The sequence below is a fragment of the Leptodactylus fuscus genome, chromosome 5, assembly GCF_031893055.1.
Source record: "Leptodactylus fuscus isolate aLepFus1 chromosome 5, aLepFus1.hap2, whole genome shotgun sequence".
Taxonomy (NCBI): domain Eukaryota; kingdom Metazoa; phylum Chordata; class Amphibia; order Anura; family Leptodactylidae; genus Leptodactylus; species Leptodactylus fuscus.
Genome location: NC_134269.1, coordinates 28,652,320 through 28,680,113, shown reverse-complemented (window position 1 = coordinate 28,680,113; position 27,794 = coordinate 28,652,320). Strand labels below are relative to the sequence as shown.

The 27,794-nt window shown below is 45.4% G+C and overlaps 3 protein-coding genes across 3 annotated transcripts in view; 1 reads left to right on the top strand and 2 right to left on the bottom strand.

Annotated features, from left to right (window-relative positions):
- Positions 1 to 6,229: 6,229 nt before the first annotated feature.
- On the bottom strand, positions 6,230 to 11,276 carry NPM2 (nucleophosmin/nucleoplasmin 2). Its single transcript, XM_075276109.1, has 8 exons — positions 11,216 to 11,276; positions 8,378 to 8,463; positions 8,144 to 8,266; positions 7,975 to 8,068; positions 7,200 to 7,348; positions 6,654 to 6,682; positions 6,447 to 6,474; positions 6,230 to 6,274 (listed from the first exon to the last, which is right to left on the bottom strand). Exons 1-8 carry the CDS (start codon positions 11,271 to 11,273, stop codon positions 6,230 to 6,232), a joined length of 612 nt encoding a protein of 203 aa, XP_075132210.1. The 5' UTR covers positions 11,274 to 11,276.
- Positions 11,277 to 16,786: 5,510 nt separating this feature from the next.
- Positions 16,787 to 21,659, top strand: PBDC1 (polysaccharide biosynthesis domain containing 1). Its single transcript, XM_075276108.1, has 6 exons — positions 16,787 to 16,852; positions 17,679 to 17,744; positions 19,354 to 19,413; positions 19,870 to 20,010; positions 20,088 to 20,199; positions 21,253 to 21,659. The coding sequence occupies exons 1-6, from the start codon at positions 16,814 to 16,816 to the stop codon at positions 21,348 to 21,350; spliced, it is 516 nt and encodes a 171-aa protein (XP_075132209.1). The 5' UTR covers positions 16,787 to 16,813; the 3' UTR covers positions 21,351 to 21,659.
- Positions 21,660 to 26,747: 5,088 nt separating this feature from the next.
- The window catches only part of XPO7 (exportin 7), a 39,402-nt gene continuing 38,355 nt past the window's right edge, over positions 26,748 to 27,794 (bottom strand). Inside the window, exon 28 of the mRNA XM_075272709.1 lies at positions 26,748 to 27,330. Coding sequence (XP_075128810.1) covers positions 27,237 to 27,330 — 94 coding nt within the window. The 3' untranslated portion in view covers positions 26,748 to 27,236. The remainder of the gene's footprint in view (positions 27,331 to 27,794) is intronic.

Here is a 27,794-nt window from a genome sequence, read left to right as displayed (position 1 = left end):
GGCCCACCTTTCTGACAGTGGTCTAATATCATTGTCAAAACTAACTGCACTGATATCTCCAGAATGGGGGCGCTTACTGGCCAAACTGACAGCTTTATAGCCGGTGTCAGAGGACGTGAAAGGTCCTCTTTAAGCTTGGGAGCCCACGTGGTGTGAACACTATCAAGCCTATTGACTTTTATTTTTATTGGATCGCACACATGGACAGTTAAAGAAAAACAGTCCTGTGAATAGATCCATTAAATTTTAATAGGATTGTGTGCTGTCCATTAAAAAAAAAAAGTGGATAGCATCTGACCGTGAAGCCCTGTCATGTGAATAGACACTTACTGTGACAAGAGGAAAAGGACTATTGATCTGCTGTCCTGCACCTGTGAGATGAAGCTATTGTGTACACCGTACCTCCGAAGGGGTCCCCATCAATATATAAATGTGAGAGTTCCCTTTTAGAGGAAATGTTAACTCACCCCCCGATCCTGCTTACATAGAAAGAAACCTGACATAATACAGGCAAAAACAGTATTTGGAGCTGTTAAAAGGAAAATTTAGGATGCACAACGTCAGCAAATACCAGCGAGACAACGAGAAAGCAAAGGGAGGGGGCGAGAGAACACTGACACACTACACCAGAACAATCCTATTATATAAATATAGTAATGGACATGAATATACTGAATTACCTGCTCAGGATATCCGCATGTGCCTGTGTAGTGTAGACCGGTCTGAGCCCACCATGGTAGTGAGAGTGACCGCAAGCAAGGAGACTTAAACATTAACCAGGACTTGTCGTAAAATCTCATTACGGGTATGCAGGCGTCTCCATTGTGGCTGTATAAAATGAAAAAAATAAAACCTTAGCTCTGATTGGTTGCTGCGGATAACAAAAAGTCTTAGGCCAACTTTATATGGGTGTTTCGGTTCATGACATACAGACGTCAGGTTGGCTGCATTTCTTAGAATGACCTGAACTCCCAGCATCGAAGTCAGGAGTCCCATACTGAAATCATGACTGTAGTACAGGATAGTAGTCCTGGTGGGTGGTGGGAACTCCGAGTATTACAGATCCTTGAATTATAGGTCCCTGCTTAGCGTTCAGTCCAGGAAATATACACTCACCGGCCACTTTATTAGGTACACCTGTCCAACTGCTCGTTAACACTTAATTTCTAATCAGCCAATCACATGGCGGCAACTCAGTGCATTTAGGCATGTAGACATGGTCAAGACAATCTCCTGCAGTTCAAACCGAGCATCAGTATGGGGAAGAAAGGTGATTTGAGTGCCTTTGAACGTGGCATGGTTGTTGGTGCCAGAAGGGCTGGTCTGAGTATTTCAGAAACTGCTGATCTACTGGGATTTTCACGCACAACCATCTCTAGGGTTTACAGAGAATGGTCCGAAAAAGAAAAAACATCCAGTGAGCGGCAGTTCTGTGGGCGTAAATGCGTTGTTGATGCCAGAGGTCAGAGGAGAATGGCCAGACTGGTTCGAGCTGATAGAAAGGCAACAGTGACTCAAATAGCCACCCGTTACAAGCAAGGTAGCCAGAAGAGCATCTCTGAACGCACAGTACGTCGAACTTTGAGGCAGATGGGCTACAGCAGCAGAAGACCACACCGGGTGCCACTCCTTTCAGCTAAGAACAGGAAACTGAGGCTACAATTTGCACAAGCTCATCGAAATTGGACAATTGAAGATTGGAAAAACGTTGCCTGGTCTGATGAGTCTCGATTTCTGCTGCGACATTCGGATGGTAGGGTCAGAATTTGGCGTCAACAACATGAAAGCATGGATCCATCCTGCCTTGTATCAACGGTTCAGGCTGGTGGTGGTGGTGTCATGGTGTGGGGAATATTTTCTTGGCACTCTTTGGGCCCCTTGGTACCAATTGAGCATCGTTGCAACGCCAAAGCCTACCTGAGTATTGTTGCTGACCATGTCCATCCCTTTATGACCACAATGTACCCAACATCTGATGGCTACTTTCAGCAGGATAATGCAATGCCATGTCATAAAGCTGGAATCATCTCAGACTGGTTTCTTGAACATGACAATGAGTTCACTGTACTCCAATGGCCTCCACAGTCACCAGATCTCAATCCAATAGAGCATCTTTGGGATGTGGTGGAACGGGAGATTCGCATCATGGATGTGCAGCCGACAAATCTGCGGCAACTGTGTGATGCCATCATGTCAATATGGACCAAAATCTCTGAGGAATGCTTCCAGCACCTTGTTGAATCTATGCCACGAAGAATTGAGGCAGTTCTGAAGGCAAAAGGGGGTCCAACCCGTTACTAGCGTGGTGTACCTAATAAAGTGGCCAGTGAGTGTATATGATCCATATGTCACAGACTGAATACGCCTTTGTAAAGCTAACCTTAGGCTACATTCACACAATCGAGATTCACAGTCATGTAAATGTAGCCTTAGTGACCGTTTTGGTTACTGAGGCCCTACAGTGAAGGAAATAAGTATTTGATCCCTTGCCGATTTTGTGGATTTGCCCACTGACAAAGACATGAACAGTCTATCATCACATTGTATACATTTTATACATTTATTTGCATTTTGCAGAGAAATAAGTATTTACAAGACTTAAAGGGGCTCTATCAGCAAAATCATGCTGCTAGAGCCCCACATATGCGTGCATAGCCTTTAAAAAGGCTATTCAGGCACCGTAAAAGTTATATTAAACCACCCCCCAGTTTTAAAATAATGACCTAAAAAAGAATGTGCTCTATTTACCGAACATTCACGCTGGGCGGGCATTCAGGGTGTGTCTTCATCTTCCTCCACGCCTCTTCTTCCTCCGATGTCCTCTGGTCCCGTCCTCCCCCGGCGCTCACGAACGGACAGTGATAGCCTGGGCGTATGTGCAGTAGCTGTAGTAGAAGCCGCATGCTACTGCGCATGCACCCAGGCCGGTTTTTTATATCAGTGTCCGCGAGCGAGCGCCGGAGGAGGACGGGACCGGAGGACATCGGAGGAAGAAGAGGCGGGGATGAAGACACACCCTGAATGCCCGCCCAGGGTGCACGTTCGGTAAGTTGATCACATTCTTTTTTAGGTTATTATTTTAAAACGGGGGGGGGGGGGGGGGGTAGTTTAATATAACTTTTACGGTGCCTGAATAGCCTTTTTAAAGGCTATGCACGCATATGTGGGGCTCTATCAGCATGATTTTGCTGATAGGACCCCTTTAATACTTGGTGGTGAAACCCTTGTTGGCGCGCAGCAGTCAGACATTTTTGTAGTTGATGATGAGGTTTGCGCACGTCAGGAGGAATTTTGGTCCACTCCTCTTTGCAGATCATCTCTAAATCATTAAGATCTTGAGGCTGTCACTTGGCAACTCAGAGCTTCAGCTCCCTCCATAAGTTTTCTATGGGATTAAGGACTGGAGTTTGGCTAGAGCACCCCATGACCTTAATGTGCTTCTTTTTGAGCCGCACCTTTGTTGCCTTGGCTGTATGTTTTGGGTCATTATCCTGATTTTACAGTACATGGCTCCATCCATTCTCCCATGGATGCCGTGAAGTAGTCCTCTGCTCTTAGAAGAAAAACACCCCCCAAAACATAATGTTTCCACCTCCATGCTTGATAGTGGAGACAATATGCTTTGGGCTATAGGCAACATTTCTCTTCCTCCAAACGGCGAGTTGAGTTAATACCAAAGAGCGCAATGTTTGTCTCATCTGACCTTCTCCCAATCACTCGCAGAATCATCCAGATAAGACAAAAACCATGATACTTTATATACAGGTATATTTATTTAGGGCGGGTTTACACCTGCACCCGTGTGAGCTTTAAGCAATCCTGCTGGGTTTCCGTCTTCTGCCCCAAAAAACTGGACAGGGGACGGAAACCCGCCAGTCAGTTTTCCAACCCATTCAAGAGAATGGGTTTGAAAAGTGTCCGCCCATGAGTGTTTTGTACATGTCCACGGCAAAACAGTTTTTTTTTTGTTTTTTTTGTTATTTGCAGCAGCTACTGGAAAATTTCAAAAATGGTTGGCGTTTTTGGGTGCAGTAGATGCTGGGGAAGGGGAGGGGGTGTTTTGGTTGTCTGTCTGCCCCTTCCCTGAGCTTGAGGACTGGGGTTTTTTCTTCCCCCACTTGGAATTCAGTCTGGCTAAATATAGGGGATCTGCAGTGCTCCTATTAACCCCTTCCTGACAGAACAGGCGCACTGCAGATCCCCTATATTCAGTAGACTGGGCACTGTCAGACAGGGATACCTAATGTGTATGTGTGTCACACATTTTCTACTTTTGTATGTATTCTAGGGAAAGGAGGGATTAATAACTTATTTTTTTGCACTATTTTATGGGAGATTCTATACATTGATGTTGTGGCTGGTCATAGACCCCCCTCCTAAAAAAAAAATAATTTTTTTTTTGCTGACTCGAGTATAAGCCGAGGGGGGGGGGGGGGGGGGGCTTTCACAGCACAAAAACTGGGCTGAAAAGTTCGGCTTATACTCGAGTATATACAGTACTTACCAAGCACAGCGCTGTACATTGTATAGTGGCTCTGTATGGTAGTCCAGTGCCATTCATTTGAATGGGACTGAGCTACAGTATGGACATGTGACCAGAGGACAAATCATTGGCCTGGAAAGAGAAGTTAGACCTCATCCAAGTGCTGCCAGCTCTCTGAAAATGAACTGGAGCCAAATTTCAGGGCAGATTGAGGCAGAATGTGTTTCAAAATCAGCTCCAGATTCCTGTGTGACTATACCCCAACCCAAATAAGGCCATATTTTAGGCACCCAGGCCACTTAACTGTCTGCATTTATTATAGGAGCCCCAAAAATGTATTCACATTCTAAACTATTATCCTCACATTAAACCACAACCAGAGATTCTCAAGCCCAGGAGAACACTCTTTGGAGAAGTACAGTGAGTACAGTGAGCAGGAAGAGAATATTTCTACTCTACCACCATGTGGTTATTATTGGTACTACACCAAGTATAAAGGTATACTGTACTTTGCATACAATACTGGACTGCGGTAAAATGGTCAGGCATGTTCTCCCCACAATCTAAGGCTCCGGTACATGTGCTGGGTCTGTGGGTGAAACAGCACATGGACCCATTCCTTTAGTGAGCCCCGGCCACAAAACAGACAAGTATAGGATCTGTCCTGAGTTTTGCCCCTGGGTTACAGCTCCATGGCAATACCTGGACATGTGAATGGAGTCACAGAAAAAGGGTCAGTGTTGTAGCTGTAAGATACACTAGACCTCTAAGGCTACCTTCACATGACTAGTTTGTCAGTATGCCATTTATTTATACATAGAAAAGTAGTCTGTGTGCTGTGGCCCTATCACATGGATTGTTCACTGGTCGTGTAGAAAGCGACAACTCTGGACAGATTTTATTCTTGGTTTTAGTGGTCTGGGCCCTTTTACTGAAGTGAATGTGTTTTGACAAGCGGTACAGAAGACACACAACATGCACATAGCCCTACACTAAACTCAGTGTACAGCCAGACACCATTGTGGAGAGAGCATTTCCTAGAGTCAGGAGAAAGCCCCCCTCCCCCCATATATTTTCTACATATATATCAATTTTTTTTATTGAGTGGGGGGTCCTATGACCTGCAATGGGTTATGATCTATAATGTTTTTATGATTGTTAGGCTACATGTATGTAAAGTGTTTTGTCGTACTGTGTGGTTCATATTGGTGTTATTTAGGTTATAAGGCTACACAACTGTAATTAAAGCTCTGTCAGATTCTACATCTAGAACTTTCCTGCATCAAAAAACAATTTCCAATACCGAGACGTCCCACTCTAGTAGGCCCATACTCAGTCACTACCATATGCCTTAGACCCAAGTATGGGAGATGCTTGTAAGATATGACAATATTCCAAGCCCAGTAGTCAGGTGGGAAAGCGCAGTGTAGTGCAAGCACCAAACCCACAGCCATCATTCTTCCTTTAGAAAAGGGACTTTATTTTACAGCTTACAAGACGCAGCAAGTAGGTTACGTTACATAGACTGTATCCAGACTGCCATTGTTACAGGTGTAATTTATTGAAGGACAGGTTACCCCCATTGGTTATTAGTCCAAAAACATTGACATTTGCACAGGATGGTGGTCTGGATATTGAATGGATAAGACAAATCATCCAGCACCTGCCAAGACAAGGGGTTGTTTGCCTTTGTGGTGGATAAATTCTTGATCTTAATGGAGGTCGTGTTAGAGATTACTCAGCGTCTCATTTCTTAGAAGCTGACTTCTTGCCTCGTCCTGCTCCTTTGCCCTGAGAGATACAGACAGTCATTCAAGAGGAAAACAAAACTTCTCTTTGCACTTTGAGTGACGTTCATGCAGTGGTCACTTCATGTAAGGGCATTTGGGACAGTTTAAATCCCCCCACACACACGCGCTGACATTTGCCTGGTGCAGGCACGAGCAGAATATTGGAGACCTACCTTTTTTACTGGACTTTCTTCAGAACTTCTGCAGGTGACCAAAAAGAATATAAGTTAGGCGCTGTTCACACCAACAGGTGTTATAAATTGTTGTGTATATGTACATGTCAAATGTAAGCCATAAAAAAAAAATATATATAAAGCCTTGCCAACTAGTGCAGACCTACACTTCAGATCTGAGCAGTAACATCACAGTACTATACTTACTCCTCTTCATCTTTGTCCATTTTCTTCTTCTAGGACAAAAAAAAATTAAAGTTACCAATAGAAGCCTTTGCACAAGAGTGACAAGTAATGACTGCAGAACTACAAGGTTGTGTTTCTAGGTTTAGGTTTGTACAAGCCAAAGAGACATTAGACCAAAGGATTGCATGCATATTCATCTACATCCCATAACTATATTGTTTGCCATGAAATATGGCATTGTGATGTAACATTGTGAAAATGACACCTTGAAAGATGAACAATAAAGACTCAGAAAGACCAAAGTGTGTGCTGTGGTCTGTACATACTGTGGGTTGGGGTCCCTTCCAGAAGTACCACTACCACATGTGCAGTGTCAGCATAGATTTATAGTTTAGACCAGACCAGGGGGTCAGCAACCACAATTCCCAACCTGCATATGTGCTCTGCTTATAACTCACACAGAAGAGGATTATGGGAGTAGTTTCACAACCACTGAAGTGTCAAAGGTTGCGACCCCTGGTTTAGACATTCTCCTGGGAGTGTACATAGTCAAGGTAAGTTACGTACCTTAGCCTGGTTTGCCTTTTTGGAGGCTGCTGGTCTTTTTACTTGTTTGGGGGGAGATTCAGGATCTTCTTCCTCCTCCTCTTCTTCTTCTTCTTCCGCCTCCTCCCCCAAGTCTTCCTCCTCTCCTTCCCATGCAAATTCGTCTTCCACTAGGAAAACGTTTGACAGTAATGAAATCCATTGAAACCATGATAATGACCTGCACATGACATGCCTACTCATGCTACAGCAAGGTGACCACTTTGAACCAGCACATCATTTTGCTTACGGGAGTATACCAGCACCAAAATGGCTTCTAAACCACTTCTATATGGGTACTAGCATAGGGAACTTTTTTAGCGTCCAAGTACAATCTTGCTGCAACTTCAAGTGCTTATGAGCTTATAGATGTACTTGGGGCATGACATCTGCCAGAGCTCCAGTAGTCACCACCCATGTCCTCCAAACAAAGATTGACAGGTCCCAATAAACAGCAGCAGCATTTGCTGTACATCTCTGCAGCACACGTGACTTCTAGTCATGTTCTCCCAGCAGAATACAGTACAGCTTCTGCTGTATCCTCAGGGAAGGAAGCAGGATATCAAGAATTGTCACTACCGCAGCCACTCTTTCTAGTTCTGGAAAATGTGCTGCCATAATATTAATATGTGCCTACAGGGTCCCATCAGCCACATTATATACAGTAACCTACCCATAGCAATAGTGCAAGTTACTATACAGTACACAGACCTCAGTTATTGATGGCAGAATGACTCTGCATTGACACAATACTTACATGCAACATGTTGACCACTAATATATACAGGTCCAGAGCCAATTTTCAGTCGGAAAGTGATTGGAGGAGTTAACTCAATGCCCATCATAGTAGCCTAGGGCAGAAATATACACTTAATAGCGTGAATGATCAAAACGCTTACTGCAAGGATTCTGCAGTAGCAACTTACCATAGGCAGAATAGACGGCTTTAGGGTGGCGATGGGAACGGGTTTGGAATCACCATCTTCTACCGCTGGAGGAACTATTTCTATTATATGAAACTCATCTTTAGCCTTCTCTCCCAGGCATACCTTAAAGAAATTGTCAAGCAACATGAGCATGACCCCACATCGCAAATATAACCCACATCCCAGGCTCCTGTAAGATGGCTCGGGTTAGCAGACCACCACCAGCGTACTCACAGTTCTTAGGGCCAGCTGGTGCTCACACTTGTCGTCATCTGACACTTTAAACACAAAACTCTTGTTCTGCTCATTCAGCTCACACCCTGCGGAGGAATCAGAAGACAGAATGATGCCCAAAGTGAAATGCCAAGCCTTCTAGTCCAGCCAGAAGTTTCCATGCAGGGCCAGAGCTCAATTGCAAGGGAATACAGGTTTACTCTGTCACCATTTGCCAATGCAAAGTTACTGTTATAGCTCTGTCCCTTTTAAGAATGGTCCAGCATGTGACATTAGGGTAAGTTCACACGGTGTTTTTTTGGTCAGAATTTTGAGGCCACAGCCACCTCAAAAGCCTGATCAAAAAGATTTCAATGGGAGCCGGTCAGGAGGAGAGACATGTTCATTCTTCAGGCAGATTCGGCCTGAAGACACTCCCTCCTCCCGACTAGGCCAGTCATTGAGCCTAATCCAGAGTGGAGTGCGCTGACGGATGCTGGTGCTGTGCACCGGCATTCAGTTGCAGCTATCAGGGTTTTTTTGGTACAGAACCAGAGGAAGCCTTCACCTCAGGTTCTGGACCAAAAAACTCCCATGTGAACGCAGCCTTAGACTGGTTTCCTCTTAAAAGGGGTTTTCCACCCATCAAATTTTTCTTACTGTTCCCTTTATATATATAAAAAAAACCAACAACTTACATTGCTATAAAGCAGATTACATCGATCCCCTGCCAAGCTATGATCTCCATATTCACAGAATGCTAGAGGTCACCACTATGACTAGTTATGTAGGTCCATGACTGCTAGAACCTGGTGAACAAAGAGCAGTGGGATACCTGGATAACATCAGAACCTGAGCAGCAGGGTATTGCTAAGAAAATACATGGTGGGAACCATGCAGCAAATATCAACAGTAACGTACCTTGTGTTTAAGCTAATTTTCAAGATTTCAAGTTCACATCAATAAGTGGAAATATAAGTGATCATGTACAACAGCATCAATGTAATAAGCCCTGCATTGAAGTCACTTGGACAAGATCAGTATAGAGTTCCAGCCAGTGAAGGTTATCCGTGTGGAACAGGCGGTCCCCAAATCTGCTGACTATCATGTACAAGACTATAGCGGTTTCATGGTTTGCAAATACTGATCTGCAAAAATACAGGTTCAGTCATCTGCAAAGTGGCTTGTCTGATCCAGTAGACTTCTCTGTGCCACAAATGCAGACAAGTATTGGACATGCTTCCTAATTGCAAACTTCTATAAATCGGACACAGCCAAACCCCCCCCCCCTTCCTGACAACGCACACACTTCTTGAGTATATAATAGAAACAAATGGGTCCAAACGGGCCTAAGGATCACTCACACAACAAATTTAACCGACGAACAAATTTGACACTACAAGTTTTAGTTCACACGTGACTGGGGGGGGAGGGGGGGGGGGTAGCAGAATTTGGTACTGGAAAAAAAAAAAAACCACGCTTCAGGAATTAGGAAGCGGTTTTTAGGACATGAGGCAGTTTTTGGCAAAGACCGCCTCAAAAAACGGATGTTTTCTCCCTCCAGCACAGGAATGGACTTGATAAAACGCCTGGCGGTTTTTTGAGGTGGTTTCTGGCAAAAAAAAACGTGACGCGGTTTTCTGCCTCGCATTGGTTTCCTTAGGTGGAATATGCCTCAAGAAAGGTCATGTCGCTTCTTTTTTCCGCTAGCAGCAAAAAAAAAACACTATTGGAAAAACGAACGCTAGCCCTCTACATAGACCACTATTGTAGGGAGGCGGATTTGGAAATTGATTCTGCCCCACGTGAACAAGCCCTTACATGCAGATTGTTCAGCAAGTTTGTATGCAGTATAAAATGTATAAGAAAAAAAATATCCTTGTACAGTGTTAGCCAGTGGACATGAAATTTTTTTTGGGAGAGAAGTCCTCAGTAGTTGATACCTTTCCCTGTGCCAAAACACTTCTGCAATGAAAATCATAATATCACCAAGGATATGAAGATCCTGATACTAAGAGGAAATTTCAGAAACAGAAAGGATCACTGCATATGGAAGATTAAACTCATGATGACCTTCAACACTCTCCAAAAGGGGTTAAATCAGGCACAGTGTTTTATGACGTTTAACAACAACTAGACACCAGGGGTGAACCATGGCTTTCTGCCGCCTGAGGCGGACGTCAGAAAGCTGCCCCCCCCCCCCCCGATGGGTGGAGGGGCGGGGCCACGCAGAGGGGGCAGGGCCGGGGCCACACAGAGCAGGCGTCTTTAGCAGGCAGGGAGAGGATCTCCCCAATCCACCGCTCAGTGATGGTGACACTAAGCCAGTCCAGGACAGCTTGTCCTGGACTGGCTTTGATCAGCAAAAATGCCGCCCTCCCCGTGGCCCTGGCATAGCGCTGCCTGAAGCAGTTGCTTCAGGTCGCCTCATGGGAGGGGCGGCGCTGCTAAACACTGATCAAAGAAGTCATAAACCCAGAGAACTTTTCCTGTGAACTGATATGTTTTTTTAAACTGTGTATTTACATGCTCTGTTTTCCATCTAACACGCCATTACTGTATATATACGCCTAACTTCAGAAATGGTGTTATACCATCCTGATGAAGGGACCTAGTAGTCCCAAAAGCTCAAAATATCTCAATTTTTTTTTTTAAGTTAGCCATTAAAAAAACCAAAAACTGAGGACTTCTCTCAATTTTTTTTCCATATAAAATGATATATATATTTTTTTCTTATATAATCTGTATTGCAGCTAGTACAAAGAATCCTAGTATAATCCTATAGAAAAAAAAAAAAAAAAAAAAAGTGACAGACAACACTTGAAATATCTGAAGAATGATACCAGTCCTTACACTTACCCCATATAAGAGACACTGGCTTCTCAACCTTGCTGGTGTTACTAACAGAAGAGGCCATGTTTCTGTAGAAGACACACACATTATATGTACTTTGTATGATACACACTATTCGTTATAACACTGTACAAAGCACCAGCCACCCCTCCAGAAATCAGGCCTAATAAGAGCATATTATACTACTTTTCTCCCTTCACTCAGCCCCCAGTACAACCAACAGACCTGCAAGTCTATAGCAGTCAGACCAGAGACCTCTCAGGTAGCACCTGCAGGTTTATATGGCTGATGGCAGCCACCTGACACTGATCACACATTACTTCTAGACAATTTGTTAACCCCGTCCGTGTAAAAGTTGCCAAAGCGGCTTTCTCACTATATTAAATACAAAGTGTATACATCACACTGCTCAGTGGTGATAACGTGTTGTGTCCAAAGTCTTGTGTATACTCGTGGTGATCTTATATGAAGTTTTATCCTTAAATCAGCCATACATATTAGATACAAAAAATTGTCCGTTATGTTTTTTTTTCTTTTACATGATCATTGACCTGAGTGTTAGTGTCTAGAGTTGAGTGAGTACTGTTCGGATCAGCCGATCCGAACAGCACACACGCATTGAAATGAATGGATGCACCTGGTGCTTCCGGTTTGACGGCAGCCGGCCGCTTAACCCCCCGCGGGCCGGCTGTGTGCATTGATTTCAATGCGTGCGTGCTGTTCGGATCGGCTGATCCGAACAGTACTCGCTCAACTCTATTAGTGTCTGTCAATAAAGTGCGATGACCGCTAGCGTAATTTCATAGCAGAAAAATCCGTTACAGAAATTTCCATCTCATGTCCCACAACCCCTAGATTCACATTAGCTTTTCTTACCCACGAAAAGTTACAGCCCCAGGGGGCGTCCTGCAGCAAAAAAAAGATACGTGAAAAACAGCAGCGGCAACGCATCGCGGTTCCTCCTGCAGCGCTCTGAACAGAAAGTTTGCAGAGGTTTCCTCTGTGGAATTTCTGCTTCGATTATACCTATAGGGAAACCGCCGGCGTTTACATAGGTATAATTAACAGTTTTAGAAATTGTCACATTTCCGTATCGCATTTTTCACAGCAAAGTGGGGTGGGATTCACTATGGAATGTTTTCCTTTCTACAGAAAGCATTGGAGGCAGCAGACAACATTTACACTATGTGATCAAAAGTATCTGGACACCCGGCTGAAAATGACTTACAACTTTGTGGCGCCCTCCATTGGTAATGCTGGAATTCAATATGGTGTCGGCCTACCCTTACCCTTGATGACAGCTTCCTCTCTGGCAGGCATACGTTCAATCAGGTGCTGGAAGGTTTCTTGGGGAATGGCAGCCCATTCTTCACGGAGTGCTGCACTGAGGAGAGGTATCGATGTAGGTCGGTGAGGCCTGGCACGAAGTCGGCGTTCCAAAACATCCCAAAGGTGTTCTATAGGATTCAAGTCAGGACTCTGTAGGCCAGTCCATTACAGAGATGTTATTGTCGTGTCACCACTCCGCCACAGGCTGTGCAGTATGAACAGGTGCTCGATCGTGTTGAAAGATACAATCGCCATCCTCGAATTGCTCATTAACAGTGGGAAGCAAGAAGGTGTTTAAAACATCAATGTAGGCCTGTGATGTGATAGTGCCACGCAAAACAACTCCATGAAAAACACGACCACACCATAATGCCACCGCCTCCGAATTTTACTGTTGGCACTACACACGCTAGCAGATGACGTTCACCGGGCATTCGCCATACCCACACCCTGCCATCGGATCGCCACACTGTGTACCATGATTCGTCAGTCTGCACGTTTTTCCACTGTTCAATCATCCAATGTTTACGTTCCTTACACCAAGCGAGACGTTGTTTGGCATTGACCTGCGTGATGTGCGGCACCCAATCACCTGACCACGTTCGAAGTCCGTGAGTTCCGCAGAGCGCTCCATTCTGCTCTCTCATGATGTCTAATGTCTACTGAGGTCGCTGATATGGAGTACCTGGCAGTAGGGGGCAGCACAATGCACCTAATATGAAAAACGTATGTTTTTGGGGGTGTCTGGATACTTTTGATCACATAGTGTATTGTCAATGTTAAAGACGTTGTCCATTTTTTTTAATTCCTGAACAATTGGGAGAGGTTAAAAAAAAAAAAATCATACTCACCTGTCCTCGATGTCCTCTTGGAGGTCTCTTCCAGAGCTCCGCTGAAGTCTCTGATTGGCTTCAGCAAGTCACGTGACCTCAGCAGCCTCAGGAAAAGACCCATAATGTCACAGGTAGCGACATCGCAAGCCCCTCTCTGAGGCCACTGATTGGTTTTACAACCCCCATTTCCCTCCAAGACTATCCCCATGAGGTGTTAAGGTAAGTTCACATAGAGTTTTTTGGTCAGGATTTTGAGGCCGTATCCGCCTCAAAATCCTGACCAAAAAGACGGCTCCCATTGAAATCAATGGGAGGCGCTCAGGAGTTTTTTTTCAGGAAGCCGTTTCTTCCGGCTCCCGGAAAAAAGAATCGAGATGCTCATTCTTCAGGCCAAGTCATCTCGCGATTGAGCCTGAAGACACTCCCTCCTCTGACTAGGCTCATTCATTGGGCATAATCCGGAGCGGAGAGTGTGGCTGGATGCCGCTGCAGTGCCCGGCTTTCAGTCACAGCTACCCGGTTTTTGGATCGGAACCTGAGGTGGCTTCTGCCTCCATTTTCTTCGTTCTCTTACCCCATCTAATACAGAGATTTCCCCTTCTGACTTTGTGAGACCATGCCTATATTGAGCTGCAGACACAGGCTCTCCCTTCTTTATATATAGCTTGTTGAACCTTGTGATATTAAGCTTGACTATAAGCGACTGGGAGTGAGACCTTGATTCTACCTTGACCTCAGCCCAATGGATTGACTGTTGTACAAAAGCAGTTGGCAGGTCACACCTTATGGAATCCTCTTTAAAGATCCTCCATAGAATTTACTTAGTCCCAAAGCTTACATAGCATTTATCCTACAGTCTCCCCCTCTGTTTCAGGGGTTGCAATACTTTAGGCACTACCTTCCATGTTTGATGATCCTGTTCACATGCGTGTTGCTTTTGATGGCTATGTATAGAATGACCTGGCAACTCTTCGGACAGTCAGTCCCATTGTTGGCACCCATTTTGCTTCTTAATCTGAAGCCTTTTTGTCCTCAAATATGCCCAATTCAATTTACTTTCATATATCCTGATGGCTGCCCGAATCCATGTCGCTTTCAACTGGATAGTCTTTCCTCTTGTCGTGGGACATAAAACTGTAGAACATAATACCGTGTGCAGCGGCCGCTATGGGACATAATACCGTGTGCAGCGGCCGCTATAGGACATAATACCGTGTGCAACAGCCGCTATGGGACATAATACTGTGTGCAGGGGCCTCTATGGGACATAATACTGTGTGCAGGGGCCTCTATGGGACATAATACTGTGTGCAGGGGCCTCTATGGGACATAATACTGTGTGCAGGGGCCACTATGGGACATTATACTGTGTGCAGGGGCCTCTATAGGACATAATACTGTGTGCAGGGGCCACTATGGGACATTATACTGTGTGCAGGGGCCACTATGGGACATAATACTGTGTGCAGGGGCCACTATGGGGGATAATACTGTGTGCAGGGGCCGCTATGGGACATAATACCGTGTGCAGCGGCTGCTATGGGACATAATACTGTGTGCAGGGGCCTCTATGGGACATAATACTGTGTGCAGCAGCCGCTATGGGACATAATACCATGTGCAGCGGCTGCTATGGGACATAATACCGTGTGCAGGGGCCACTATGGGGGATAATACTGTGTGCAGGGGCCACTATGGGATATAATACTGTGTGCAGGGGCCGCTATGGGACATAATACTGTGTGCAGGGGCCACTATGGGGCATAATACTGTGTGCAGGGGCCGCTATGGTACATAATACTGTGTGTAGGGGTCACTATGGGGCATAATACTGTGTGCATGGCCGCTATGGGGCATAATACTGTGTGCAGCGGCCGCTATGGGACATAATACTGTGTGCAGGGGCCACTATAGGGGATAATACTGTGTGCAGCGGCCGCTATGGGACATAATACTGTGTGCAGGGGCCACTATAGGGGATAATACTGTGTGCAGGGGCCACTATGGGACATAATACAGTTGCAGGGGCTGCTATGGAACATTATTCTTTATAACGGTGTGTTTTTGCATTCAGATACATAGTCTGTTTCCACCATAAGGGTGCATGCACACTACGTAACGCCGGGCGTGTATGAGAGCCGTACACGCCGGCATTACAGCAGACTGCCGAACACTTCCCATTCACTTCAATGGGAGCGCTCGTAACAGCGGCGTTTACGAGCGCTCCCATTGAAGTGAATGGGAAGTGTTCGGCAGCCCTGCTGTAACGCCGGCGTGTACGGCTCTCATACACGCCCGGCGTTACGTAGTGTGCATGCACCCTAAGAATACCGCCATTCAGTGCTCCTGGACACATCCATTTACCACTAGTTGCAGGCTGCACATGGACTTTCATTACTTCTAATGGAAAAGTACAGCTGCGTCCCAGGAAATAGCAGTAACCACATGTGTCCTGAAGCATCTGGTGGCAGCACTTCTGTGCTATGGTTTGTGGTATATGACTTTATTATAGGGGTCGTCAGCCTTACAATTATTGACCGGAACTCCAAGGACCTCATCTGTGATTTTTTTCATTTAAATCGGTACGCCGAACAAAAAAGGTTGCCTACCCCTGGTCTATGGCGTCCATGGGGTTTTGCTTTTTAATCGGACAGGGTTTCGGTTTTTTGGGTCCCCTTGCTGATCCGAAGAACAGAAGCCCAAACGCTCGTGTGAACTTAGTGTAAGGCGCCACGTAGCAGGCGGCAGCCAAAAAGCATTACAGAATAGACCCTGGCAGAAACGCGTTGTGGTTATTTCTACAGCGCTTTTCACAGAAAGTCCAGTTTTCCTCTGCGCAATGGGTTTTAAAATCGTAACGTTTACGCTGCGGATTTTTTTCTGCAATTCGCCAGAATCCCATTCACTCTGCAGGGACTGTAGAACGCCACAGACAAATCTTAGCGTTTTCACAATGTGGGGCCCCTGTCTCAAATTGTAAAAGAACACCTGTGGCGCTCCCATTAATTCCGGTGGCACGGTTGGCACAGTTTGGCTTGCTATTGAGGTTTTGATAACTGTGTTTGTGAAATACTTCTCCTCCTGCAGCCGAACGTTTTTCACCTCATCTTCTCCTCAGAAACCGAGCGAGCGTCAAGCACAGCGCAGCCACACAAATAAGGCGGGAAAAAGCGCTACTCGTCACGTGACCCCCCGCCGTATTACATGTACAAAAAAACTGCCCGGCTTCCATAGCAACCGCCCTCCTCCTGCCCTATCATTGGCTGGAGTGTTTGTCGCTTGAGGTTGCGCTGTCAACCAATCAGCCGTCACAATCTCTGCGCACGCGCAGAACGCGCGGCATACTTACAATGGCTGAAAGCGCTTCATAGTTCTGGGGGGGGGGTGTTTGTGGGAGGACAAGAATTTCCGGGTGAGAGGGAAAAGAGCAGAGGTTATCAACATGGAGGCTCCGGGAGATTTGGGTGGTTTAGGTTCGTTGGTAAGTATTTATAACGCTTTCGTAGTAATTTGGCATGACTATAGAGGGCGTTGTAATCTCTTTATTATAGACAGGGGGGCATCTGAACCCCCCCCTCCCGTCACTGTAATGGTACTGGCCGAAACACGTGGTCTATCATCCAGTGCCTACAAGCCCTTTGGATAGAGCAGACGTTCTGAGACTTGTTGTTCCCCACCACGGGATTAACATGAGTGACTGGGGCCAGATTATTGTGCCCTCTGCTCCATACATGTCCTGTAGTGAAGCCTCCTAGTCTCTATTTATACCTATGTGCTACTGCATTAGATTGGTAAACCCACCCTCACCAAAAATGACATGCACCCTTATACTTAAAGCTGTATTCACACGGTGCAGCTCTTTCCACTCCGCTAAGGATGGCCACATTGCATGTTTGCAGCTTTACCATAAATTGGTGCGGTTTTGCTCCATTCTGGTAGACACTGAACAGCAATTTACGGTAAAAGTGTTGTTTTACCGTGTAAGGCAATGTGCACGCGACTGCGTCATGGGAAACCAGAACAGATGGCATCTGTGTGCTGTCTATACAATAAACACACCGGGATATTACATATATCATGTTCATGGGCACTTCAAACGGAATATAACCTAAAAAAAAACACGCTTTTTTTTGTACATATCATAATAATTGGATAGGCCTAATATAAAATGAGTGCATGAGATTAAATTTAAAAAAAAAAATATATATATAATAAAAAATCAAAAACAAAATATATATATATATATATATATATATATATATATATACAGGATATGCAATAATGTCACTTTTCTGTTCATTTTCCAGGGAGCAGCAGAAGCACTGTCAGTGGCAGAGGCGTTGTCTCTTCCTGCAGAGTCTTATGGCAATGATGTAAGTGTGTATACTGGTATATATTTGCTTATAATCAGGATACTGTTGTTTATTATGCAGTGGATCTGACTTTTCTGCATGCAAGGACGCTGTGGATAAACCTGTGCAGGAACCATCAGGGTCCGTTCACACGATGTAATGGGGCGTTGGTTCTGACACGTAAACTGGTGTCATAGTCAGCGCTGCAAAACAGAATCCAATTGACTTCAATGGGTTCCGTTTAGCGCGCGTAACACATTGAAACCAACGGGAGGCTCTTTAACCCATTGATTTCAATGTGTTACTCGCACTAAACGGAACCTATTGAAGTCAATGGGATTCTGTTTTGCAGCGCTGACTCTGACACGAGTTAACGTGTCAGAATCAGCGCCGTGTTACATGGTGTGCACGGACCCTCACATTACTGTAATATATCGTTTATACTAGTCGATATGAGATTTAGTTCCCTAAGCAACCACAATTTGTGTTCCTTTAAAGCCGTTCTTTGGACATTTCTTAGAACGGCTGCTTTAAGGCCCAGATGCTGTTTTGTAACTTTGAGCTTCACCAGCTCACCATCCATGAAACTGTATCACTGAAAGTTCCCCATTGTGGGACTATTAAAGGATTATCTTATCCGAATGAACTGCTGTCTTTTTTTTTTTGGAATACATATCTAGTTGTCAATTAGACGACGACTCCCAGGGAAGGTGGGAGGGGCATCAAATTTTTACTGCGTGTACCACGTGGTATGCGACCGATTACACCAATAACTATACAGGGAAGGTATTTGAATGAATACTACTCGCTCCTCTCTAGTAAGGATTGCATTCATACAAACAGTTTCAGCCATGCAATGCAGTCTGTGTGTTGGCTGGATTTACAGGCCTGAACAGTCTGCCAGGAGAGGGGCAGTACAGAGTCCCTGTCTTCTGGTGACATACTGCCCCCTACTGCTATAGCCTGTACAGGACAGTAGGTCATTAGGAGGCAGGAACCCCTAGTAGCATACTTAACTATACTGCTTAGGAGTTCCTCTCCCGGCATAAGTTGCAGGCTGGTAAATCTGGCCAACATATGGACAGAGTTTCATGGCTAAAATTCAGTTGTGTGAATGTGCCCTAAGCTTGGAGTTCACATCACTTTGAGATCACAGCTGGTCCTGCTCTGCATGATGCCTTTTAGGGTAAGTTCACACGGGGTTTTTTGAACTGGAACCTGAGGCGGAGGTCCAAAATACAGGTAGCTATGACTGGATGCCGGTACAGTGCACCAGCATCCAGTCGCGCACTCCGCTCCGGGTTAGGCCCAAATGAATGGGCCTAGTCGGGAGGGAGTGTCTTCAGGTGGATGTTACGAAACGAATCTGCCTGAAGAATGAGCATCTCACTTCTTTTTCCGGGAGCCAGAACAAACGTCTCCCAGAAAAAAGAACTGACCGGCTCCCATTGATTTCAATTGGAGCCGTCTTTTTGGTCAGGATTTTGAGGCGGATACGACCCCGTGTGAACGTACCCTCAGGGTGACTATACTGCACCAACAGTAAACTTGCATAAACTGGGATGAATATGATTTCTTCCCCAAGTTGCACAGTATAAATTGTAATTGGTCAATATCTTCTATTTTGCAGCCCAATGTGGAGATGGTGTGGGCCATGAAGGCGTATCAGCACGCGGAGGTGTACTTTAATGTAAGTTTGGACACTGGATGTAGATTTTGTGTAGTCTTATCTGGCCCACGTGACCATGTGGTTTTGGGCAATGGGTATTGATTTGATAATCACATTGGATTAACCTCAGAAATAATGGCGATATTTGGCTGTAGTCTGTGCTGCTAAATCTACAGCAGGAAACTTCAATTTTTCGGCGCCTAGATTAAAGATGGACTTTGGAGCCAATTTTTGAGGCCGAACCCGCCTCAACAAGTACCTCCAAATTCTAACGTTTGACCATGCCTTAAGGACTTCATACACAGTTCCAACCTGTCTAGCAGCCATGTATCCTGCCAAAATTCAGAACCTTTCCCTTATGGAATCAAGTTCCTGCTTGTGCCAAGACCTATGCCGAGAGAATTCTAGCCAAAATCCGAGCTGAGTGAACACTCCTCTAGTCCTGCTTATGCTCCTTTTCTACATTGTCTCCTCCAGCTTATATCCTCGGTTGACCCTCGCCTCCTGAAACTGACCCGATTAGACGATAAGATCTACACAATTTTTCGATCAGAATTTCCAGACCTTCGTATTGATGTTATCGACCCTGAAGATCTCAAGTCCCCGGCAGCCAAAGAGGTAAAGACATACCTGAGGAACTTCTACTTACCTAATGATATGTGCGTCATCCTGACAAGCGTTTTATAACCCCTCAGAAATGGAGGCCTTTCTGCATGCAGTTCGAGAAAGAGGTGGAAGACTTTAACTACGGGACCTTGTTAAGACTGGACAGCAGCAAGGAGTATACGGAGGAGAATACCATCTTCTGTGAGTGTATAGAAATGGAGAATGCTGACAAGGCCTCATGCAAGTTAGTTGGTTGCATAGTAAAACCAGATGGACACCACTGTAAGGGTGAGTTCACACTGAGTATACGCCAGCTTATTCTGAACGTAAAACATGTTCAGAATAAGCGGCGTATAAAGCAGTTCCCATTCATTTCTATGGGAAGCCGAAGTGAATGGGAAGCGCTCGCGTGTATGGCTCGCTGTGTGAAGAGGCCCGGCGCTTGGCTCATTCCGAGCCGTACACGCGAGCACATCCCATTCACTTCAATGGGACTGCTCGTAGTGAAAAAAGCAGCCCATTAATTTCAATGGGGAGCGCTCGTATGCCGGCTCCCATTGAAATGAATGGGAACTGCTTTATACGCCGCTGATTCTGAACGTGTTTTACGTTCAGAATAAGCTGGTGTATACTCAGTGTGAACTCGCCCTTAGTCAGTTGAACTCCATTGGCGTCCATTGTGCAGTAGTGGGTGGAGCACTACTGTAAACAGGAAACAGTGCGGCAACACCTTCATTTTAAGGATTGGAGGGGTCTCCTAGATTATAGGGAAACTCAGATGTCCTCACAGTGACATTGAGACTTAGCACCCTCATTAGGCTGGGTTCACACAGGGTTTTTTGGTCCGGAACCTGAAGTGGAGCCCGGCTCAAGTTCCAGACCAAAATATGGGTAGGTGCAACTGGATGCCGATGCAGTACACCGGCATCCAGTCGTGCACTCCGTTCCGGATTAGGCCCAAATGAATGGGCCTAGTCTGGAGGAGGCAGTGTCTTCAGGCCGAATCGTGAGGTGATTCCGCCTGAAGAATGACCATCTTACTTTTTTTTTTTTTTTTTTGGGGGGGGGGGGCTGGAACAAACGGCTCCCATTGATTTCAGTGGGAGCCATCTTATTGGCCAGGATTTTGAGGCGGGTACGGCCTCAACATCCTGACCAAAATACCCCATGTGAACTCAGCCTCACATTTCTATATTGTTCTGTATGACTTACCAGCTGTCTTTGAATATAATGATTTCCCCTTCTGCCTTTCAGCTACCAGAATTCAATTCTTTGCCGTAGAAATAGCACGGAACAGAGAAGGCTGTAATGACGCCGTTTACAATCACAGAGCGAAAGAAGCTGCAAAGTGACGAGCACTAGGGGCAGAGTCTGAACAGCGTCAGACAGGCGCTGGGACGTCTACAGCTAACGTTGCACTACTAGACCTAGTGGGGTGGGGGTCCTTGGATAACCCTTGCCCTACATGACAATACCAGTTACCAAACAACTCATACTTTATTTTCTGCAGTTTCCACTATACACTCATTTGGCAAACAATAAAATACCCAAAATTCATTGCTGCCGCCACAGACTTTACAACCGCTTCAGACAAAGTGCCATTTAAGTATTTGGACACCTGGGGTTTTTTTTTTCTAATTTTAATAAATTGTCTGTATATTTCCCATTGATTTGTTTGTCGTAATAGTTGTCTTAGTCCTGGACACATCTCCGCCACTGTACTGGGAAAACCTTCTAGGAATTCTCCTAAATGATGGCTTCCACACATCCAGCCCTAAAAACAGGACAGGATGATAATGTCACTTCCCCTGCCCTGCGTAGACTGGAAGGAGAGGGAAGTCGTCATAGCTCCGGGCTAGGAGTTGTGTGGATACAGTGTTAGGCCGGGACCATGTGTTGTGGGTTTTTTTTTGTGCCAAAGTAAAGGGTGGCATGAAAAGGAATGGGAAATTTAAAGGGGTTTATTCACAAATGTAACGTGTGGATGCAAAATAACCGTCCGATTGGCAGGGATATCACTGTTACACTCCACCATTCATGAGCATGGTCGGGTACGTATGCTACCTCTCTATTCAATTCAGTGTTCAGCTATAGTGAAAGGCGTGTCAGTATGATGAGGTGCAAGGGCCCTTGTTCTCGTTATTGCTGGGGGTCTTGCTGGCCATACTGGTGTAACTTCCACCTTGACTGTGGGATCTATTAGGCCAAGTTCACACAGAGTTTTGGTCAGGATTTCGAGGCCGTATCTGCCTCAAAATCTTGACCAAAAAGACGGCTCCCACTGAAATCAATGGGAGCCGGTCAGTTCTTTTTTCCGGGATCCGGTTTGTTCTGGCTCCTGGAAAAAGAAGCAACGTGCTCATTCTTCTGGCCGATTCGCCTTGTGACATCCTCCTGAAGACACTCCTGACTGGGCCCATTCATCTGGGCCTAATCCGGAGCAGAGTGCACCGGCATTCAGTCATGGCTACCTGTATTTTGGACCGGAACCTGAGGCAGCCCTTAGGGTAAGTTCACATGAGGTTTTGTGGTATGGACTCCGCCTCAGGTTCTGGACCATAATACAGGTAGCCACGACTGGATGCAGTGCACCAGTAGCGCACTCCGCTCCAGATTAGGCCCAAATGGATGGGCCTAGTCGGGAGGTAGAGTCTTCACGTGGATGTTGCGAGGTGAATCCGCCTGAATGAGCACCTCGCTTCTTTTTTTTTGGGAGCCGGACCAAACGGCTCCCAGATAAAAGAACTGACCGGCTCCCATTGATTTCAATGGGAGCCGTGCTTTTGGTCAGGATTTTGAGGCGGATACGGCCTCAAAATCCTGACCAAAATACCCCATGTGAACTTACCCTTATGCAACTAGTTTAGGTCATTAGACCCTTAGTCCGGATGGGATTTTCAGCTACAGTATGGCCATCTGAACAAGACCTAAATATATTTAACCATACTTTTTTTATGCAGATATAGGCAATGTATAGCACTTTATGTATATACAGTAACGTACACTGGAGACTTCTGTCATTGGTATATGTTGGAATCGGTGTCCAAGACATAGGCCTTATACATAGCCATTCATGGGCCATTTGTCCTCTTATTTCAATACCCTTATCACCCACAAACCCAGCAAGACCTGTTCAGCTCATGCAGTCAGTACACAATGGATGTTAATAGCTCAGTCACTATATATTGTTTCCTTTACACCTATAATGAACTCCTAGAAGTTCTAAGGCTGGGTTCACATGGCAGAAAATTTCCTCCTCGCCTTCACTTCAATAGGAGGTTTGAATGACAGGAAATAAAATGGCTGCCTCCCATTGAAATGAATGGGGAAAATGGAATTTTAGCAGCAGATTCTTCTATTACAATTCATATAACTCCAGCATCTAACAAGATTGGTTTCCTTATTTCCCATAAAGGGACTTGTTCCTGGATTTGACGCCAAATCTATAGCCAGAACTGCAGCGGGTTCACTGATCCCCCCCTAAAAAAATGGAGGTTGAAGACAGCCTGAGAAGAGAACGTGTCCTTTAACCACTTCAGTACCGGGCCAGTTTGTGGTCCGGGACCAGACACATTTTAGTTTTTTTTTGTATGTGCGGTTTTGAGGGCTGTAACATTTTTCTCGTATGTCTCATTCAACAAATTTTTGCGTCTTTTTTCGGGGACACATAGGGCTTTATTTTTATGTTTTGTTTTTATTTTCGAATGTGTTTTAATTTTTTTTATATCCGGGAAAATATAGACATAATAGGAGGGAAATTATGTCTGGTTTTCACTTTATTTTTTTTAAATTTAACATAAAGCACTACTAAAAAAAACTTTATAATATAGTTTTTCCTCTCCGTTACGGTAATTTTTATTTTGTATGGTGTCGTCGGGAGTGGGGCTGTAACCTTTAATAACGTCGTTTTATTAGCGGATTATTTTATTTATTTTTATATTTTATTTTCAGATTGTGTCCCCATAAGGGCACCCCCATACCTTTGGGGACATCTGATCACATTTTTTTTTTTTGTTAGGGAGGCTGATTTCCCCTATAACTGAGGCTGCTACATTTAGCCTCAGATGCAGGAGGAATACAGCCTCCTACACACTGTATATACAGCTTACAGGACCCAGCAGCTCTTGCAAGACGCTGCTCCTGGCGGATCATGTGACCGCTGGGTCAGATGGCGGCGCCCATAGCTGTGTATACAGCGCTCATTGAGCGCTGTATACACCGCGATCGAGAAGGCAGGGAAAGGAATAAACCTTCCCTGCCTTCTCTCTGGGAGCTTCAGCTGAAGTTACAGCCGGCTCCCAGCTTCAGCAGCTGCACGATCTCCATGCAGCTGCTGTGTTCTGACTGGATGCACCGGTAAGTCCTGTCAGAACTAGGCAACCACTATCTGGACGTATATAGTCTACGGGCAGTCCGGAAGTGGTTAAGGCAGTGATCAGACATGTTGTGCCTGGATATCACTGTATGATGAAGCTGGAACTAATACAGAATGTGGAACTATTCTCTACACTATGGGGTTCCCCTGTTATTGTTCCTGGAACTATGAATATATTGACAACTGGGTGTTGACATCTAATCTTGTCAAAGAGGTGTGGCCCTATTCTAACAGGGATTGTCAGCACCGATTGAACAATATCAATGTGTAAGGACACACCTCTCACTTTTCAATTTATTCATACATTTTCAGGAGGAATAACAGAGGAATAGTACAATGCATATTACTATGTTATGGGGAATGCCATGTTGGGTAAACGAGGCCTGGGCAGGAGAACGGATATAACAGAAACAGAATAAGCCAAGGTGGACGTCTGCCTCATATTCCTCTTCATTTTCTGCCATGTGAACGTTGTTGAGGATTTGCATGAGAATAATCCTCACAAACTGCCTTGTATTTTCATAAATGTATATGAAGCAACGTTTCTGCAATGTAGAGCCTTGGCCTAAAGGGGTTTTCTGACCCCCAAACCGATATTTCATGCTGAATACCTGGCCACAGGACAGGCCGCACACTCCTCTATTAGGGTCCATTTACACGAAGGAAGTAGGCGCTGACTCTGGCATGGAATCCGCGTCAGAATCAATGCTGGAAAAAAAAAATCCTCCCATTGATTTCAATGTGTTCCACGGAATCCATTGAAGTCAATGGGAGTCTTTTTTTTTTTTTTTTAAGCGCGGATTCCGCACCAGAATCAGTGAGAACGGTCCCTCACAGCACATGGTCCCTCAACACTATCACATGGGAAGGGTCGACACCCTGCGATCCCTATAAAATAATCAGCCAAAAAATATTCTACATCCGGCTTGTATGTCACATACGGTAAGAGATTCAGAAGTTGGTGTGTGCATGGCGATATTCAATAACGTTTCGGCAAGGCTTTATTGAAGGGATAGGAATGTTGCGCAGTATTGATTATGGTCATGCACGCCCCAACTTCCGAATTGGATGTTGTATATCTGAATCTATTACCGCATGTGATATACAAGCCGGACGTGCAATATTTTTGGACTGATTATTTTATACAGATTTCAGTATTATTGCATATAAATAAAATAACTAGCAAGCTCATTAGAAAAGCAACAACTTTTGGAGTGTTGTCCCTTCCCATGTGATGCTATCCACAGGACAGGGCATGGAAACTACTAGTGGACGGGCGCTGCATGCTCCTATACAAGTAATAGGGGTGACACAGCAGACCTGGCCCCCTCATAGGTGCGCCACTCCTACGGTATTACTGGGATAGAAGCCATGCTGCACATGCTCCCCATTCACTAGCCGCTTCTGACACAACAGATGAGCCTGTGGATAGTAAGAAAATACAATTTAGGGTTAGAAAATTTGGGCAAAAATTGATACCTTATGGGAGGTGTAAGAAGAATGGCTGCAAAAGATGATGTAAAGGATTCGTCCATGGGAATTAAGAGGGGCGAGACCGGATTGGTTACTATGGACCACTACTCCGTACTCCCTTGGTACCAGTTTGGATATATTGTCCCCCATCTATTATGTCTAGGGGTAAGCCGCATGATGCAGGAGTTCTCCTTTGACGTCTCCTGCGCCTCGGGCCCTGCACTATACAGAACGGCTTTAACCGTGGTTTCTTACTTTTGCTCCCAGGCTCTAAGGGTAAGTTCACACGGGGTTTTTTGGACGGGGACCCTGATGTGGAGGCCGCCTCAGGTTCCGATCCAAAAGACGGGTAGCAGCGACTGAATGCCGGTGCGCTGCACCGACATCCAGTCGCGCACTCCGCTCCGGATTAGGCCCAATGAATGGGCCTAGTCTGGAGGAGGGAATATCTTCAGGCCAAATCGCGAGGTGAAACGGCCTGAAGAATGAGCACCTCGCTTCCATTGATTTCAATGGGAGCTGTCTTTTTGGTCAGGATTTTGAGGCGAATACGGCCTCAAAATCCTGACCAAAAAACCCTGTGTGAACTTATCCTAAATGTGTTTTGTAACCCAAAAAACGCAGCCAGGATATCAGTTCGGAGACGATCTTGTTGTCTTTGCAGCGCTAATGTATTACACAGTTCTTCAAGATCCATCCAGGGCTAGTAAGGCAACTATTGATACATTGCAGGTTATAATAAAGCACTTTGTTCTAAACTACAGGTCTCCCAATACTTCCGTGTAGGTGCGGAATGGTGGAGTGCATTCTCTCTGGTTGCATCCAGGTGGCGCCAAAGAGCCAACAAGAGAGACAGAAAGAGAGATGGTTCTGCTGCAAATCATTCACCCCACAGTCAAAATAAGAGCAGTGAGAGGGCTGCATCCCTCAGTATACAGGATTGTTTATTACAAAATGTCCTTGCAAAACCTGTTCACCCTTTCAGTGCAGTCTCTGCAGAGCTTCACTCTAACAACGCAATGCTCTGCCACTCCTCTGTTCATCCACGCTGAGGAAGGGGGGGGAAGGGAGTCTGTGGGGAGGGCAGGGGGTTGATTTTACTTGTCACTCCAAATGACACATACATACATATATATATATATATATTTATATATTTGTAATTTATCAATAGGGGCTCAGTCCAGGTGAACAGGCGTGACTCTAACATTCGCTCATCAGCACCCCAACCGCCTCCACTCTGTGGAAAGAGGGGGGAGGAGGCAGAGATCCACTCGCCATATATTTCCCCTGTCCGTAGAAAGAATTCAAAACATTACCAAAAAATGTGCAGGGTTTTTTACAAGGGGAGGAAGATGGTGGGGGAGAGGATGGCTGGAGGTGTGGGGAGAGGTCAGCTCATCATTTCATTACTGTTGGGGCCGCAGGTTGAGTTTTTCATTGAGTCGTTGACTTCTCGTCGGAAGGCTGAGAGATTTTGTGTAAACCTGTGAAAAAGAAAAGCGGCAGGAACAAGTCAGGGCTGGGATTATAGGTCATAGAGGTAAGTGCTGCCTACTGAGTACACCGTGCTGTGTAAAGGGAGTAGAAAAACATGGCTGCATTTACCCAGAAACAGAACCATCCCTGTCCATGAGAGCAGGCTGCAAACCCTTCCCCATCCATTGTACTAGCTTCTGCACCTAGAGGCTGCCTCAAAAGCTAATCAGCACAGGGTCTGGGTGTCAGACCCCCACAGATCACGTCCTGATAACATTGCCATTTGAGGCTAGAAAAGTCCTTTAGGCTAAGTCCCCACGGGCCCGAAAACGTTGTGGGATCAACCAACGCGTGAACACATTGCGGTTCTTCCCGCAGTTTTTTGAACAGAAAGTTCACAGTTTTCCTCCGCGGACTTTCTGTTCCAATTATATCTATGGGAAAGCCGCCAGCGTTTCCATAGATATAATTG